Source organism: Humulus lupulus, chromosome 9, assembly GCF_963169125.1.
Source record: "Humulus lupulus chromosome 9, drHumLupu1.1, whole genome shotgun sequence".
NCBI classification, from domain to species: Eukaryota; Viridiplantae; Streptophyta; class Magnoliopsida; order Rosales; family Cannabaceae; genus Humulus; species Humulus lupulus.
The window spans coordinates 116,562,325-116,578,999 of NC_084801.1; the positions used below are offsets into that span (position 1 = coordinate 116,562,325).

Consider the following 16,675-nt stretch of genomic DNA (forward strand, 5'->3'; position numbering starts at 1 on the left):
ACCCACTTGTGTTGGTTGGTCAATCTATGAGAAGCAATTTGGTATTTGTAACTTGGTCTAAAAATGAAGTGCCAGATTAGTATATTATCTTTTTCTTTTTAATGAATATGCATCATATTGGTACTCATAGGAACCTCAACTTTTTCAAATCCTTCATGTATTACATTAGAACTTTCCATCTCCTTGGACATGGTATGACCTAAATGTTGACCTTTTGGATGTTCACGCAAACAATAGCACATTTCATCGTTTTGACAAGTTTAATCTCAAATACAATCCATGTGGCCAAAGTTGGCTCATGGAGATTTTTCCTAAAGCAAGACAATCTTATTCAAGGTATGATCTTTATGTTTACTTTATAAAAAATGATAAGCCTGATAAACTAGTTCCCCTTCTCTTTCTATTGGTTCTATGTTGAAATTACTTTCTTACCAAGAGCAAGAGGAATAGGACTACATAACAGTGTTTTTTTTATTCCTTCAATCATTGTTTCATTTTGATAATACAGTTTGTTGTAGTACTTGCTTCTACTCATTTTCTTTCTGTTCCCCATTTTTTTGGGATGTTCTTGCTTCCCGTAATAAAATTTGATCTTTCATCTTTTATATTCTTCTGATAATTGTTAGCACTTTAATTTTTATATGCTCATAGTATAGTATACATCAAAGGAAAGGCTTTACACAAATTTAGGCCTTGACTTGCATTTTCTGTTGCTAGTTTGCATACTGAGCTAATTAGTAGGAGACACAATCTTAAGTAGAGCTACCTTAGTTTCTTTTATTTTTGTTAGTCTATGTAATATGATCTTGTGTGGCACCACAATTTTTACTATAAGGGAAAGAAAATCAATATAATCTGTGATGTGGGAGAGTTGAATTGATAACTTTTTTCATGTTGTTTTTTGTTGAAGTAGTTTTTATGGATACTAATAGTTCTGTTAATACGTTATTCAGTTTTGGCCTCTTCTCTTTATGATAAGCCTATTCAAGTATACTAGTAATATCTATTATTGAGTGGCAATCATAATCTCTTAAAAAAAATGTTATTTTCCCCCTAAATTCCTTTACAACAGATGGCATGTCCATACTAATAAGACTTTACTGTCTTGTTTGGGCATTTCGAGAGAAAAACTTGAAGCTTTCTTAATTCATGCAATGGAAGTTGGCTTGGTTTCTGATGGTGCTCTAGCACAAGACATTAACCAAGCATTATTGTTTTGGCGTTTACGTGAGGTATCATTTTTCCTTCAGCTTATGAATAGTGATTATAATATGGGTTGATCATTGCCTTGTTTTTAACATCTGTTTAGTTAGATAGAAAGTATTAGTTCCAATAGCCATGATACATTCTCAATTACACAGAAATTTGGAAAAAAAATGTTCTATTGATTTTTCATCTTTACTTTGCATTTAAAATACAGAGAAACAATAAAGAAAAACGTCTTATGCTATATTGATGCAGGGTTTAGCAGAAGCATTGCAAAAATCAGGGGCAGTTTACAAATATGATTTGTCTATACCTGTTGAAAAGATGTATGATCTTGTAGAGGAGATGCGAACAAGACTTGGTAAGCAAACTTTATGGTGTTACTTTCAATAGCATGAATGACAGACTTGACAAAATGTACCCTCTTTACAATAGAAGGATGGGGGCTACTGTACAGGTGCAAGATTGCAGGATGTTCCTTTGAGATACCAGTTTTGCTTTTATTTAATGATAGCTTGGTTCTGCCTTATTCTTCTTTTTTGAAAATCAGATTGAAAATTAAAATGATGTTGAAGGAAGCAACTCAATGGGTTTCTTCAACTGTACATGAGAGTTCTTGCCTTAGCTTTGTATTTAAAATAAATTTGGGCATCTCTATTATTTGGACCATATTTGTAATTTATTTACATACTAGAGCAAATTAATTTTTTGGACCATATTTGGGTTGTATTGAAAGTGTAAATTTGGAAATTGTAATCTCAATAAGTTTCTTTATAATGTGGGTAAGATATTTTGGAGAATGAGTCCCAGATGAGTTACTATGCTAGTATATTTATTCTATTTATATTGAGTATTTTTTGGTCTTCTTTTTAGTCAATACTATATGGGTTAGTTTTAATTTGTTGGTTGTTTCATTGCATTGACTATCAGATGAAGTCCATGGCTGGCACCCAAGCTTAGCCTTGGCCCCAGAAGTTGAAGAAGAAAGCTTAGAACTGTTATACCCAGATTTCGAGCCATGTTAATTATGACCTCGAAAGTTGGATTCGCAAATGAGTGGACTCATAAGGTTGGAAGCAAGCTCCAGGATCATATGCCGAGCTTGTAGGATATGGACGATCTCGAGTATGGTGACCCCGAAGAGTTCATGAACTCGAAAGATAGCTCCGGGAACACATTCATCTTCGGAGACAACTTCGAAGATGGGTTCCCGAGCTCAGCGCGCGTACGATCTCGAACAGGTTGAGTGACCTAGGAAGATGTCTTCAGCTCGAAAGGTGACAGGAAACTTGGGAAACTAAAGCCTTAGAGATACGTGATAACCACCTTGGATATCTACAAGTATTATAAATATGAGATGTAATCCTCATTTATTGATGTAAATCCCCAAGAATCGTGGGATATTATTTGGTCAGTTATGCGTTTCCTGGTCTTCAGGGGCATTTCCTTTTATATCTGATTATAGGCATTTAAATCCATTTATTTTATTCACAAAAGAGTAACTACCCAAAATATGTGGGATAGTATTCTGCATCCTTCTCTATAAATAGAGAAGCCATGCACCATTGTAACGGACCGAAATTCTGATCCTTGAGAGAAAACTCTGCAGAATTCATGCTAAAGAATTTTCAGAGATAATCTTAAGATTAATAACAGAGACTCGTGGACTTGGCAGATTTAACTGCTGAACCACGTAAAAATCGCGTGTTTGATTTGTTTTATTTCATTTAGCCATTGTCATTCATTGTTTACGTGCTCCTCTTTCACTGTTTGATGAAAAACGGCGTCAACAGTTTGATGCTTTCATTGAGAGCCTTAAGCATTCATCCCTGAAAAGCCATGGCCACAAACAATCAGAACACGCCTGAAGAAAATTACCCAAGGCGTCCCGGAAAACAACCAATGGAGAACCCGGATGTTGATGAGAGAAGTGGGTCCTCTGATTCCCGGGGACCACCTTCACAACCAAGGGATGAGGACATGTACTACCATCCAGAGCGTTATGTTCCTATTGTAGAACTGGAAAACCGGCAATTGAAACAGCTGTTGGCAGAAGCCAACAAACGAAATGAGGAGTTGACTAGGATGGCCGCAGAGGCGTAGGTGGCTTAGCCCCCGCCTCCGCGCAATAACCAAGTCCCTCCTCCAAGGGACGTGCATGTTCCTCCCCGGAGGCCCTGTGGACGTCCACGAAAAGATGCTGCCACAAGGAGGTCGACTCAACCTCTGGCACCAGCAGAGCCATCTGCTCCTCCTAGGCCCCAGAGGAGTACCCGAGCTCGGGTCCCGCCTAATCCACCTGTGGAAGTGCCTGCAGGAACTGAGAATAACTGAACTCCTGCCGAGGCTCGGACTCAGGTTCCTGGTAGTGCACCGAACGCGACTGACCCATCTCGGGAAAATTCTGGACCCTCTAGGCCGAGGCAAGGGCGGCAGCCACCATCGCCTATACGGTTCCCTCCGTCTCCCATAACATATCCTTCACCTCCCCGCAGAAATGCTCAACCTGTTCGGGATCAGGATCAAGGGCGTACGAGGGATAGACAAGGACACAGGGAGACTTTCCAGGAGCGAAGAGGCGCACAATCTGAGAAAAGTCAGACGTCCCGGTCTCGCACTGCAGAGATGAGGCGACACGGGAAGAACCCATCGCGAAATGACCGATCAATGAGTTTCACCAGTGACGAGTCCGGAGAGACCAGGTCCATCAGTAAACATGACCGAGGTCGTAAAAATACTGGAAGCCGCAAGAATCGTCCTGACCTGCGAAATCATCTGAATCAGAGTAGGGGGAAGGGAGATCAGACAAATCCGGACCTAAGGAATCACCTGAATGGGCATAGAGATCCCTCACGGAGATGCGAGCCTGGAATCATGATCAATGACTGTCAATTCCAGACAACACCACCTACGGACCCAGTCCAAGAAAGGATCGATCAGCTCGAAAAAGCCTTTAGGCTTTCGAAGAATGAACGAGGGAATGAACGAGGGAATGGACTCTGACGAGGAGCTCGAGCCGTTTGCTCCGCATATTTCTAACACTCAATTTCCTCAAGGGTTCCGGATTCCTCACGTCCCAGCGTTTGAAGGAAAAACCGACCCATGCAGTCACCTGAGTACATTCAACACTATTATGACAGCTAGTAATGTGGGTTACGAGCTCAGGTGCATGTTGTTTCCAACATCATTGGCCGGACCTGCCAAGAGTTGGTTCGAAAAGTACAAGAGGCACTCGATAACTTCATGGGATCAGTTGTCTAGAGACTTCAAGAAGCAGTTCCGAGCTATGATGGGAGTCAGACCAGAGGCATCCACTTTGACCAACGTCCGGCAACAGCCAGGCGAAACACTGAAAAGCTATCTGACAAGATTTAATCTGGAGGTCGCCCGAGCTCGAGATGTGGATGACAGTGGGCACCTGATGGCTATCCGAGCTGGTGTTTTACCCGGAAGTGCCCTTTGGGATGACATGCAAGGGAAACCGGTGAGGTCAATAACCGAGTTTAACAGACGAGCGCAGAGATTTGTCAATGTAGAGGAGGCGAGGTCAACGCTCAAGGTGACCTCACAGACCGAAACTACAACGATAAACATCAACTCCGCCTCAACCTTGGCTGACCCAGCAGCTCCACAGCCTACCTCGGAGAATCCCTCCAAGAGGAAAAAGAGCGAGGGAAATAACCCCAAGGCTGAAGGAGGAAAGAAAAAGAAAGGAGAAAGGTATTTCTCCGTATATAAAGTGCACACTGAGCTCAACGAGTCTCGGGAAAACATATACCTGGCTAATGAAAACCAGGTCCCCTTCAGGCGTCCGGACCCAATGAGAAATCAAAAATCCAAGAGGGATTCCAGTAAGTATTGCCGATTCCATAGAGACACCGGACATACAACTGATGAATGTCGACAGCTGAAGGATGAGATCGAAGGGTTGATCTCGAGAGGTTATTTCCGGCAGTATGTCAAAAACCAGAGTACTGGACAGACTACTGCGAGCCAGAGAGTAGCTGCGCCTTCGACGGCACAAAATAATAACTCCCGATCTCGGGAAGAAGACAGGCCTCCGCCGATAGATGGAGAGGACGTAATAACCATCTCGGGAGGGCCTCATCTCGCAGGAGGGGGCAGAAATGCTCAAAAGAGATACGTTAACGAGCTGAAGACAGGGGACGGGTCTCCTTATGAACCCGAACCTAGGGCACCAAAAAGCCAAAGGGTTGAAACACAACCGATAACCTTCACTGAGGAGGACGCTTCCCATGTTCAGTTCCCTCATCATGATCCATTGGTTATTACTCTTCAGCTTGCCAACAAGAGAGTCCGCCGAGTTCTCATAGACAATGGGAGCTCAGTCAACATTCTTTATAAAGTGACCCTCGAGAAAATGGGACTCTCCCTTCGCGACCTGAAGGCATGTGCAACTACTTTGTACGGCTTTTTAGGAGAAGGGACGGCCTGTATGGGATCCATTGAACTCCCTGTGACCTTGGGAGACTATCCAGTCTCGGTGACCAAGATAATGGAGTTCGTGGTGGTAGATTTACCATCTGCCTACAATGTACTGCTCGGGAGACCCGCCCTGGTCGGGCTGGGGGCAGTGTCATCTGTGAGGCACCTGGCCCTTAAGTTCCCAACCCCAAGCGGGGTCGGGACATTAAAAGGAGATCAATTGGCAGGAAGGGAGTGCTATAGCATTTCTTTGAGGGGAAAGAAACAAACGAGCGCTCAAGCACTCGTTATCATACAAAATAAAGATGGAACGGTTTTAGAAATTGATGAGGAAATCGATCCAAGGATTGAGGAGAAAGTTGACCTCAAACCATTGGAAGAGCTCGAAGAAGTTCAGCTCGACGAAGCTGATCCCTCGAAGAAGGTGAAGGTCGGAAAACACCTCCAAGACGAAGCAAAATAACAATTAATTTGCTTTCTGAAGAAAAACCAGGATGTCTTCGCATGGTCACACTCAGACATGGTGGGGATAAGCCCGAATGTTGCGAGCCACGCATTAAACATAGACAAAAGCTTTCCCCCGAAGCAACAAAAGCGAAGACAGCTGGACGAGGACAGAAAGAAAGCATTAAAGGAGGAAGTTGACAGGTTAAAAGCAAACCATTTCATTAGGGATGCCTTTTACCCTGACTAGGTAGCCAATCCAGTGTTGGTCCCAAAGCCCAATGGGACGTGGAGAACCTGTATTGACTACTCGGATCTCAACAAAGCTTGCCCAAAAGATTGTTTTCCGCTGCCAAGAATTGATCAGCTCGTGGATGCCACGGCAGGGCATGGCTTGATGTCATTCATGGATGCATATTCTGGATATAACCAGATTCCCATGCATGCCCCCAACCAAGAACATACGAGCTTCATCACAGATAAAGGGCTATCCTGTTATAATGTTATGCCGTTTGGGCTCAAGAACGCTGGAGCTACATATCAGCGGCTCGTAAACATGATGTTTTCAGAGCAAATAGGGAACAACATGGAAGTTTATGTTGATGACATGCTTGTAAAGTCTCAACTTAACAAGAACCATGTTGATGACCTCGAAGAGTGCTTTGGCGTGCTCAGAAAATACAACATGAAGCTAAATCCTCAGAAGTGCACTTTTGGGGTATCTTCGGGAAAATTTATGGGTTTCATTGTCAACTCTCGTGGAATCGAGGCTAATCCCGACAAAATAAAGGCCCTGATTGATATGCCTTCACCTCGGAAGCATAAAGATGTCCAAAGCTTGACTGGCAGGATGGCCGCCCTGAGCAGATTCATCTCGAAGTCAACGGATCGTGGCCTTCCATTCTTCAACTTATTGAGAGGAAGTAAGAAGTTTGAATGGACAGAAGAGTGCGAGCTAGCCTTTCAGGAGCTCAAAAGACACCTCGCTGAACCACCCATCCTGTCAAAACCCGAAACGGGAGAAGTATTGTACCTTTACCTCTCAACCACCGAACACGCGATAAGCGCGGTGCTCATTCGAGAGGAAGAGAGGGTGCAGAAACCCGTCTATTACATCAGTAAGAGATTACTGGGGGTAGAGTCAAGATATCCATTGATGGAGAAACTCGCCCTCAGTTTAATCCACTCATCTCGCAAGCTCCGCCCCTACTTTCAGGCACATCCCATCCATGTACTGACAGATCAACCACTTAGGCAAGTCCTGTCTAAACCAGAGGCGTCAGGTCGACTCCTTAAATGGGTTGTTGAGCTCGGACAGTTCGAGATCACCTACCATCCAAGAACGACCATTAAGGCACAAGCCTTGGCAGACTTTATAGTGGAGTGCACTGGTATAGCCGACGACGAGGTAATAACCACGGCCCACGAGCTGTGGAAACTTTACGTCGACGGCTCGTCAAATGAAAATGGAGCGGGGGCAGGAGTTATTCAGATCACTCCTGCAGGGAGCAAATTTCACTCTGCTTTAAGATTTGTCTTTAAAGCATCTAATAATGAAGCTGAGTACAAGGCTCTACTCGCGGGACTACGAATAGCAAAAGAGCTCAAGGCCAAAGCTATACATTGCTACAGCGACTCCCAGCTCGTGGTTAATCAAATCTTGGGAGAGTACCAGGTTCGTGGCACAAGAATGACAGCTTATCTGGAGAAGGAAAAATCCGCATTGGAGTATTTCGAGTTTTATGCAATCGAACAGGTTCCCCGAGAACAAAACTCAAATGCAGATGCCTTAGCTCGACTCGCCACTTCCGCCGAAAATGAAGAGCTGAATGTTGTACCCATAGAACACCTATCAGCATCCAGCATTACTGAGCCAGACGAGGAAGATGTGTGTATGATTGAAACAGAATCGACCTGGATGAGTCCAATAGTTGATTATCTCGAAAATGGAATTCTTCCAAAAGATCGAAACCAGGCTCGAAAATTGATGTATCAACTTCCTCATTACACCATTTTGGATGGAAAGCTATACAGAAGAGGATATTCCATGCCGCTGTTTAGGTGTGTAACCCCTCCCGAAGCAAAGAAGATCATTGAAGAAATTCATGAAGGGTTCTGCGGAAACCACACCGGGGGGCATAGCCTGTCCAAGAAGATCATACGTCAAGGATATTTCTGGCCAACCATTAGAACAGACTCTTTTGAGTATGTGAAGAAATGCGACAAATGCCAGAGATTCGCCATGATACCCCGAGCTCCACCATCCGAACTGACCATGTTGACATCCCCATGGCCTTTCGCAGCATGGGGCATCGACCTCATAGGCTCTCTCCCAACTGGAAAAGGCGGAGTGAAATATGCTGTAGTCGCCGTTGATTACTTCACTAAATGGACGGAGGCTGAACCATTGGCAACTATAACTTCGAAAAAGATCCTTGATTTCGTGGTAAGGAACATCATATGCCGATACGGAGTACCGAGAAAGATTGTATCTGATAACGGAACCCAGTTCGATTGCGACTTATTCACCAACTTTTGTGAGAAGAATGGCATAATAAAGAGTTTTTCATCAGTGGCTCACCCTCAAGCGAATGGTCAGGTCGAAGCCGTTAACAAAACTCTCAAGAGCTCTCTAAAGAAAAAGTTGGAGGAGGCAAAGGGAAGATGGCCCGAGGAATTGCCTCAAGTCCTTTGGGGATATAGGACCACAGCTCGAACATCAACAGGACATACTCCGTTCTCTCTAGCATACGGCTGCGAGGAAATGTTGCCCATCGAGGTCGAAATCCCGACGATCTGAACTCAGATTTACGATCAAAGTTCCAATCACACTCAGCTCAAAGAAACCCTAGATTTGATTGATGAAAAGAGAAGAGGCTCAGCTGAGAAATGCTGCTTACCAGCAACGAACTACACGATATTTCAATAAGAGGGTTCGAGATCGAAAGTTCGGAATGGGAGATCTGGTATTAAGACGCGTATTCTTGGCAACCCGAGATCCAGCAGCTGGAGTGCTCGGGCCGAACTGGGAAGGACCATACCAGATAGAGTCAGTCATCCGACCTGGTGTGTACAAACTTGCAAGATTGGATGGGAGCCTGATACCGCGAGCATGGAATGGAGAACACCATAGACCTTACTATCAATAGTGTAGGAAGTGTTGCCTGTAACCATGAATTTCTATCTGTACTAGTTTGTTTTTGAATTTCATCAAATAAAAGGTCTATTTTGTTCCATATGTAATTTCTTTTTATTTTTGCAATCTCTCTTAATTTAATAACCTATGGTCACACTCATAGGATATTAAGGGGGCATCATGGGTATATATACCGTCAGATTAAAAAATAAAAGATATATATTTATATGAAGTATTTGGAGATAACCAAGTACGCGAGCTTAGATAGTTCGGACATAACCGACTTATCAAAAAGATAAAAGTATTTGGAGAAAACCAAGTACGCGAGCCTAGATAACTGAGTTATAAAAAATATATGAAGTATTTGGATATAACCAAATACGCGAGCTTAGATAGTTCGGACAAAACCGAACTACCAAAAACCTAAAACGTTTGGAGTTAACCAGATGTTCAAACTTAATAGGTCTGGAACAAACCAGCCAAAAAATCAATCGATGATAAGTAGGAGCCTAAACCTATCACGAGACAAGTCGAGATCGAGGCTGGAATATCTTAAGAGAAAAATAGTTTCAAACTCTTAACCTCGGAACAAAAACTGAGGATGAGGAAAAGTGACTAAACAAAAAAAGATATAACCAGATCATTCACATTACATACCATATAAGTACTTTTGAGTTCATGGTTAAAGTAATGTTCGACCTTGATAAGTAACGAGGTCGGAAGCGGATAATTCGAATAAACTATGCATGAATGCATCGAATTTCGAGCCTAAATCCAAACTATGTTTGTACGAATAAATAAACATAACCGGTTCATCAATATAAAAATATGCAAAATATTTCGAGCCAAGAAATGTAAAGCATATAAAATAATGGTAAAAGAAATTGTATCAGCCCCGTGGGCATATATTAAAATAATTACAGAAATAAGGGGACGCAGCCCCGATAACTGATCTCCCCGAGGTCAGATTCAAGGAAGAGGAGTCTCCTTGGCCTTCTCAGCATCAGTGGCATCGGACCCCCCAGGACGACTAGCATGACTATCCTCCGGAGCTTCCTCCGAAACGGTGCCCGGAGCAGCCTTCTCCTTCTCGAGCTGCTCAGCCTTCTCCTTCTCAAGTTGTTCAGCCTCTTCCTTCTCGAGCCGAGCATTCCATCGTTCAAGAAGCGGTGCCTCGTGGGGACCTAAGAAGCTGGTGTCCAGCTCTTCGTTATAAGCCCACATCCGGTACATGGCTGAGTCGACCGCCTTTTCCTTCTTTTCTTTGTACTCGGCAAGAAGGCGGGTTTTGGCATCCTCTATGATGTTGAAGGTGGCGGCCTTGTCCTCTTCAAGCTTCTTATTGGTCTCCCAAAGCTGGGTGTTATATTTTTTTTGCTCCTCGAGTTCAGCTCTCAGCTTTCCGAGCTCCTTGGCCATGTCCTCACGCTCCTTAGCCACTGCCTCGAGCTTAGCATTCGCCGCCTTCAGATCGTCGTTCGCTCTAAGGTGGAGGTCCTTCGCCTCTTGAGCATGAGTCCTGCTCGAATGGATCTCGTTGTTCAGCTCGTAATTGAGCTGGGCAGTGAAGGCAAGAGCCTGAAAAAAGGAAGAAACCACCATTAGCCTCAGGTCAGTATGAATGTAAGCAAAAGGAACATAGAAGAATACTTACCGCAGCAGTGTGCTCGATACTCTTCTCGTAAAGAACAGTGCGGTCTCGGGTGCCGGTTAAGCACTGCCACTGGGGAGCTTCGAAACTGCCATAGCTTTGGCCAATCCGGGACATGACATCCGAGATCAGCGTAGATCCGTGAGGTCCAGCAGCGTTGTCCACCACATATGAGTCCATATGGATGGAGATTGTTAGCTTCTGAACTCGAGAAGCAGAAGGTCTTCTGGAAAGTTGAGCAGAAGACGTTTTGCCCACCACAGGAGGTTGGGACTCAACAATGGCAGGGTCACCAACCAGCGAAATCGGTGCAACCGCGGAGACGACAGCCTGCGAGGATGGCATTGTCGTGGAGGCGCTGGCCTGGACAGTCGACGCAGCAACAGAGCTCGAAACCGGCAGGGCAAGGGGAAGTGTCTTCTTGGATCTCTTGGAGCCTTTGCCCGGCTGGCCGGTCTTCAGTGACCCCGCCCTAGGGCATTTGCTCCTCTTGGCGCCTGCATTGTCGATAAGGGTGTCAAGGTCGGAGTCCATCTCGCCTGCACAAGTCACAACACAGTGGGTCAGTAAAAGAGAAGTGTACACCAAGTTATTTCAGTATCACAGACATATAGAGTGATGATAAAAGAAACCTAACTGGAACTCTCCCCCGAGCTCGAGCTTGGGGACCATGAAATTCCCCCGTCTTCAGAGGAGGCGGGGGGAGTGCCTTCCCTATAAGTAGGTGATAACCTCGAGAGGTCCCTATAATCATTGGTCCCGTACTGCACAGCTATCCCATTCCACACCTCGTCTGTGGTGTACATGGTGTCGTATTTCCTGAGCCCACTATCAAACCTATGGACACAGTCATCTACCCAACTCCATATGTAGAAGTGGTATCTATCCTGTGGGCACGAGACTAACCTATTGGGCCTGTGTTTTAGTAAAGTGGGGGACCACATTCGCGAAGTAGGAAGGGTTTTACCTTCATCTGAGTCCGAGCTCGAGGCTTCATCGTTGGCTTCATTCCCAGAACGCAGACTTCTCAAGCGAACTGGGAGTGATGTTTTCCTTTCTCTCCTCGGAGGGAGGGCGCCTGTGGGCAGTGGCACCTCCTCCCAGTGTTCATATTTTTTACTGGACCAGTCAGAGGTTGACTGGCCCTCTCCTAACAACCCGAAAGCTTGGAGCTTGTCCTCGTGTAATAGATACGAGAGAGATCTCCTGCCATAAGGGAGTCGGAGCAAGGCTTCTCTGTGCCTCGTCATCGCTTCAGTAGGGGTGGGACGCTTAAAATTAGCTGAAAAGCGAAGCACATTTCAACTAAATATGGATTTAAGAACTAAAGTCTCGAGCTCAGGAATAAAAGTAACGAGAATACTTACGAATCCGCCTAAATGAATAATGTCGAGACGGGTACAGACCATCTGTCCAAAAGAAGGCTCTCTTGAAATCAGGTGGGTCGTTGGGAAGGTCCCCAAAAACCTTCATCTCCTTGGGGTAGCTCGAGAGGTAGTAAAAGCCATCCCCTCCCCGAGCTCGGGAGGGGTTACTTTTTAAACAAAAGAGATATAAAATCTCTTGAGGTGAAGGTCCTTCCCACCCCAGCTCGTGGTACAAGGACCTCAGGGCAGACAGCACCCTGTACGAATTGGTGTTGAGTTGGAACGGTGCCAACCCTACGAAATCAGTAAAGTCTTTGAAAAAAGACTTCAAGGGCAGCAAAGCTCCTGCCCTCATGTGCTCCTGGCTCCATGTCGCGTATCTCACTGTGGCATCGCGGCCGCCAGGAGCGAAACAGCTCCGTTCATGGCTGGTCGGAACTCGACACTTAAAGGCGTCTGACGAGCTAAGGCCATGGAAGGCCAAGATTTCAGATACTTGGCTGGTTGTGGTAACCGTGCTCTAGTAGAGCTCGGCCTCGAACATCTCCTTCCTCGGCTGCGAAGATGAAGTTTCCCCCATTAATGAAAACTGGAGTTCCCCTGGATGATACGCAACAGTGACTTTTAGCGCAGAGTCGAGGGGAATAGGCCTAGGTCCTGAATTGGGCTCCGGATAGATGGCCTCCTGAAGAACTCTTCTCTTCCCCTCGATGACTTTGTCTATCTGGTGGCGGTAGTGAGCTCGAATGTCTTCTTGCTCTCGTGCAAGCTCGTATTCTCTTATCCGACGTTGGTTCCGGGCAAAGAGCGATTCCGGGCTCGGAGATTTCGGCTCGTAAGGGACTGCCAGCAATGACCCCCACTGTCTTTCCAGATTCTGTGACATCTAGCGAGAAAGAAAAAATGGTGAGGGCCATGCATGCAAGAGTCACGAGCTCGATGGAATGAGCTCGGAGATTTAGGAACGAGACTAAATACTAAGACCCTTATTGAGGAGTCAGGGGCGTGTATTCCACGAAAAAGAAAAGGAGTGGATAATTTTTTGAAAATCCTGAAATTCAAGGGAAAGAAGAGTGACGGTTAGCCAGGAAAAGTGTTTTTGGGTTTCGTGCATTTGTCAAAGCCCATGTTTTTATCCGAAAACTTAATGTACAAGAAACGCTGCCTAAGAGTTTCAAAACCCAGAAAATGGGAACCACACTCAAACGTCAAAACTGGGTATAAACCAGAGACGAACATCCAGAATGAAAGTCTAGAAAGCATAAAAACCTATCGGATCAAAACCTCCTATCGTATCATGCTAAGAACGTAAACTAGCACACACAGCAAGAACATTTTAAATGGAGAACAAAAATGGCATACTTACACAGTAATGGCGATTGCAGAGAGATCGTCGATTGAAGAAGAGGTTGCAGGAAAGAACTCACTGACTCGAACAGACCAGGATTCCTTTGCTTCTTTGGTCGAGAAAACATGCACAGAATAGGAACTTTGCAAAGAGGTCTCTGAGTTTGTTTTTCTTTTTTGCTTATGGCGAATGAAGGTAAAAGTGAAGAAGAAGATGAAGAGTGGGGTCTTGTATATATAAGTGGGGAAAAATAATTAATCAGGAGCGTCGAATGAAATCCTCACTAGATCGAACGGATGGGGATCAATGACAAGAAGGTGCCGAAAAGTTGTCAGACAGACAATCGTGGGCGTGTTTCCAAGGCACTCAAGTACCAAAAGTGAGCAATACCCAGCTGACGCGTGTCCATTTTCAAAGGTGTGACGGTACAGTTCTCAAGAAAAGTAGTTCAAAAGTTTCCTTCTCTTAGGATTCGAACAAATACTTTTGAGGGGGCAAAATGTTATACTCAGATTTCGAGCCATGTTAATTATGACCTCGAAAGTTGGATTCGCAAATGAGTGGACTCATAAGGTTGGAAGCAAGCTCCAGGATCATATGTTGAGCTTGTAGGATATGGACGATCTCGAGTATGGTGACCCCGAAGAGTTCATGAACTCGAAAGATAGCTCCGGGAACACATTCATCTTCGGAGACAACTTCGAAGATGGGTTCCCGAGCTCAGCGCGCGTACAATCTCGAACAGGTTGAGTGACCTCGGAAGATGTCTTCAGCTCGAAAGGTGACAGGAAACCTGGGAAACTAAAGCCTTAGAGATACGTGATAACCACCTTGGATATCTACAAGTATTATAAATATGAGATGTAATCCTCATTTATTGATGTAAATCCCCAAGAATCGTGGGATATTATTTGGTCAGTTATGCATTTCCTGGTCTTCAGGGGCGTTTCCTTTTATATCTGATTATAGGCATTTAAAGCCATTTATTTTATTCACAAAAGAGTAACTACCCAAAATATGTGGGATAGTATTCTGCATCCTTCTCTATAAATAGAGAAGCCATGCACCATTGTAACGGACCGAAATTCTGATCCTTGAGAGAAAACTCTGCAGAATTCATGCTAAAGAATTTTTAGAGATAATCTTAAGATTAATAACAGAGACTCGTGGACTAGGCAGATTTAACTGCTGAACCACGTAAAAATCGCGTGTTTGATTTGTTTTATTTCATTTAGCCATTGTCATTCATTGTTTACGTGCTCTTCTTTCACTGTTTGACGAAAAACGGCGTCAACAAGAACTTTTTGTTCATTTCAAGTAAGTAAATAAGCTTCTTTTCCAAACTCTTTTCCTTTAGAACTCAAATTTTGTATATAATATGGATTTAGCATTTGCCTATGTTTTTGTCTTAGTTCTAAGTTTTATGTTTTTGGATGATGATAGAAAATTGGCTGAGAATTCAGAACTTTCCATTTGCTATAGAACTCACTTTTTGTATATATATTTATATATTGGCTGAGATTTCTAAACATTCCATTTACTTTTGGTTCGAGTCATAGATCTATAATAAATAAAGTTATAAAGGGCCATCGATTGTAAGAACAAATCTGAGTTTATAACCATTTCTTATATATAGATGATTATATATCTAGGTAGGTCATGTGTTAATTAGTTTTCCAGTAAATAAATGCAGGACTTGATTCTTCTTCTAGTAGTTTGGAACATTGTATGCGGTGTCCTCTCTTGGAAATAATTTCCATAACATTTTTCTTGAAGTAATTTGTGATGCTAGATAATAACAATAAAATATTTCTTTGTTTATTTTGCAGATGTGATAGGCGAAATAGAAAAGGATACTTAATTTTGAAGGCTTTGTGTTGGGCAGCTATAGAATATTTTGTGCTGAAAGTAGTAACTTTTCAATATGTTGAATATTTAAGACTACTTGAATACTTAAAGAACATTTTGTTGTTGATGACAATGTTGAATGTTTTAAACTAATTTGTGGATTGTTAATACAATGTTGAATGTTTTTACTTTTTGTTATTTGAAAATCAAGTTCATTTGATGATACTAGTATATATTAGAAAGCTAATTTTAATTATATAAATAAAAAATAAAAAAATAATAGAATAAATTAGTGTTATATAAATGAATATATAATGAGAATTTAAACTTATCTAAATATTAAAATAATACGAAAAATGTGTTATAATATCTATTACAATAACACTTTTTATAAGTAAAGAATTTTGTTATGCAAACTTCATTATATAACACAAAAAATGTGTTATACTAAAGTGTAGTATAACACAAATTTATAAGTATTGAAATCTGTTTTATAATCGACTATAAATAATATAATTAAACACTTATCTATTTATTAAAATAACACAGAAGGTGTGTTATCGTTGACAGTATAATAACACATCTGTATAACAATGATAAATTGTTATGTAAAGTACCCTGACCTACGATAACATAGTCGGTCTTAACACATCAAAAAGTGTTATGGTATGTTTGGATAACACATTTTTGGTGTTATTAAAAGCATTTTTTTCTTGTAGTGTATATGAGTATTGGGAGAGATTTAAGAGGCTATGTGCTAGTTGCCCCCACCACCAAATAAGTGAACAACTCTTAATCCAATACTTTTATGAAGGACTATTTCCATTGGATAGGAGCATGATTGATGCAGCAAGTGGGGGAGCACTGGTGGACAAGACTCCTGCTGCAGCTAGGAGCTTAATTTCTAATATGGAAGCTAATTCTCAACAGTTTGGAGTTCGTCAAGAAGTTTCAGTTAAGGGATTAAATGAGACAAACTCTAATGTAGAACAACAGCTGGCACAATTAACTAGTATGGTTTAACAAATGGCTTTAGGTCATCAAGTGAGACCTTGTGGCATATGTCAGTTGGTGGGGCATCCTACTGATGCATGTCCCACACTTCAAGAGGATACCAATGAGCATGTAAATGCAATGGGGGGATTCCCAGGGCAACCTAGGCAAAGGTATGACCCTTATGCTATAACTTATAACAAAGGATGGAAGGAACATCCTAATCTTCGATATGG

At 43.0% G+C, this 16,675-nt stretch overlaps 1 protein-coding gene across 1 annotated transcript; it reads left to right on the top strand.

Annotated features, from left to right (window-relative positions):
- The first annotated feature begins 1,108 nt into the window (after positions 1 to 1,108).
- LOC133799962 (uncharacterized) lies at positions 1,109 to 16,469 on the top strand. The gene is made up of 4 exons (XM_062237945.1): positions 1,109 to 1,232; positions 1,462 to 1,567; positions 2,137 to 2,203; positions 16,280 to 16,469. The coding sequence occupies exons 1-4, from the start codon at positions 1,155 to 1,157 to the stop codon at positions 16,467 to 16,469; spliced, it is 441 nt and encodes a 146-aa protein (XP_062093929.1). The 5' UTR covers positions 1,109 to 1,154.
- Positions 16,470 to 16,675: the final 206 nt, after the last annotated feature.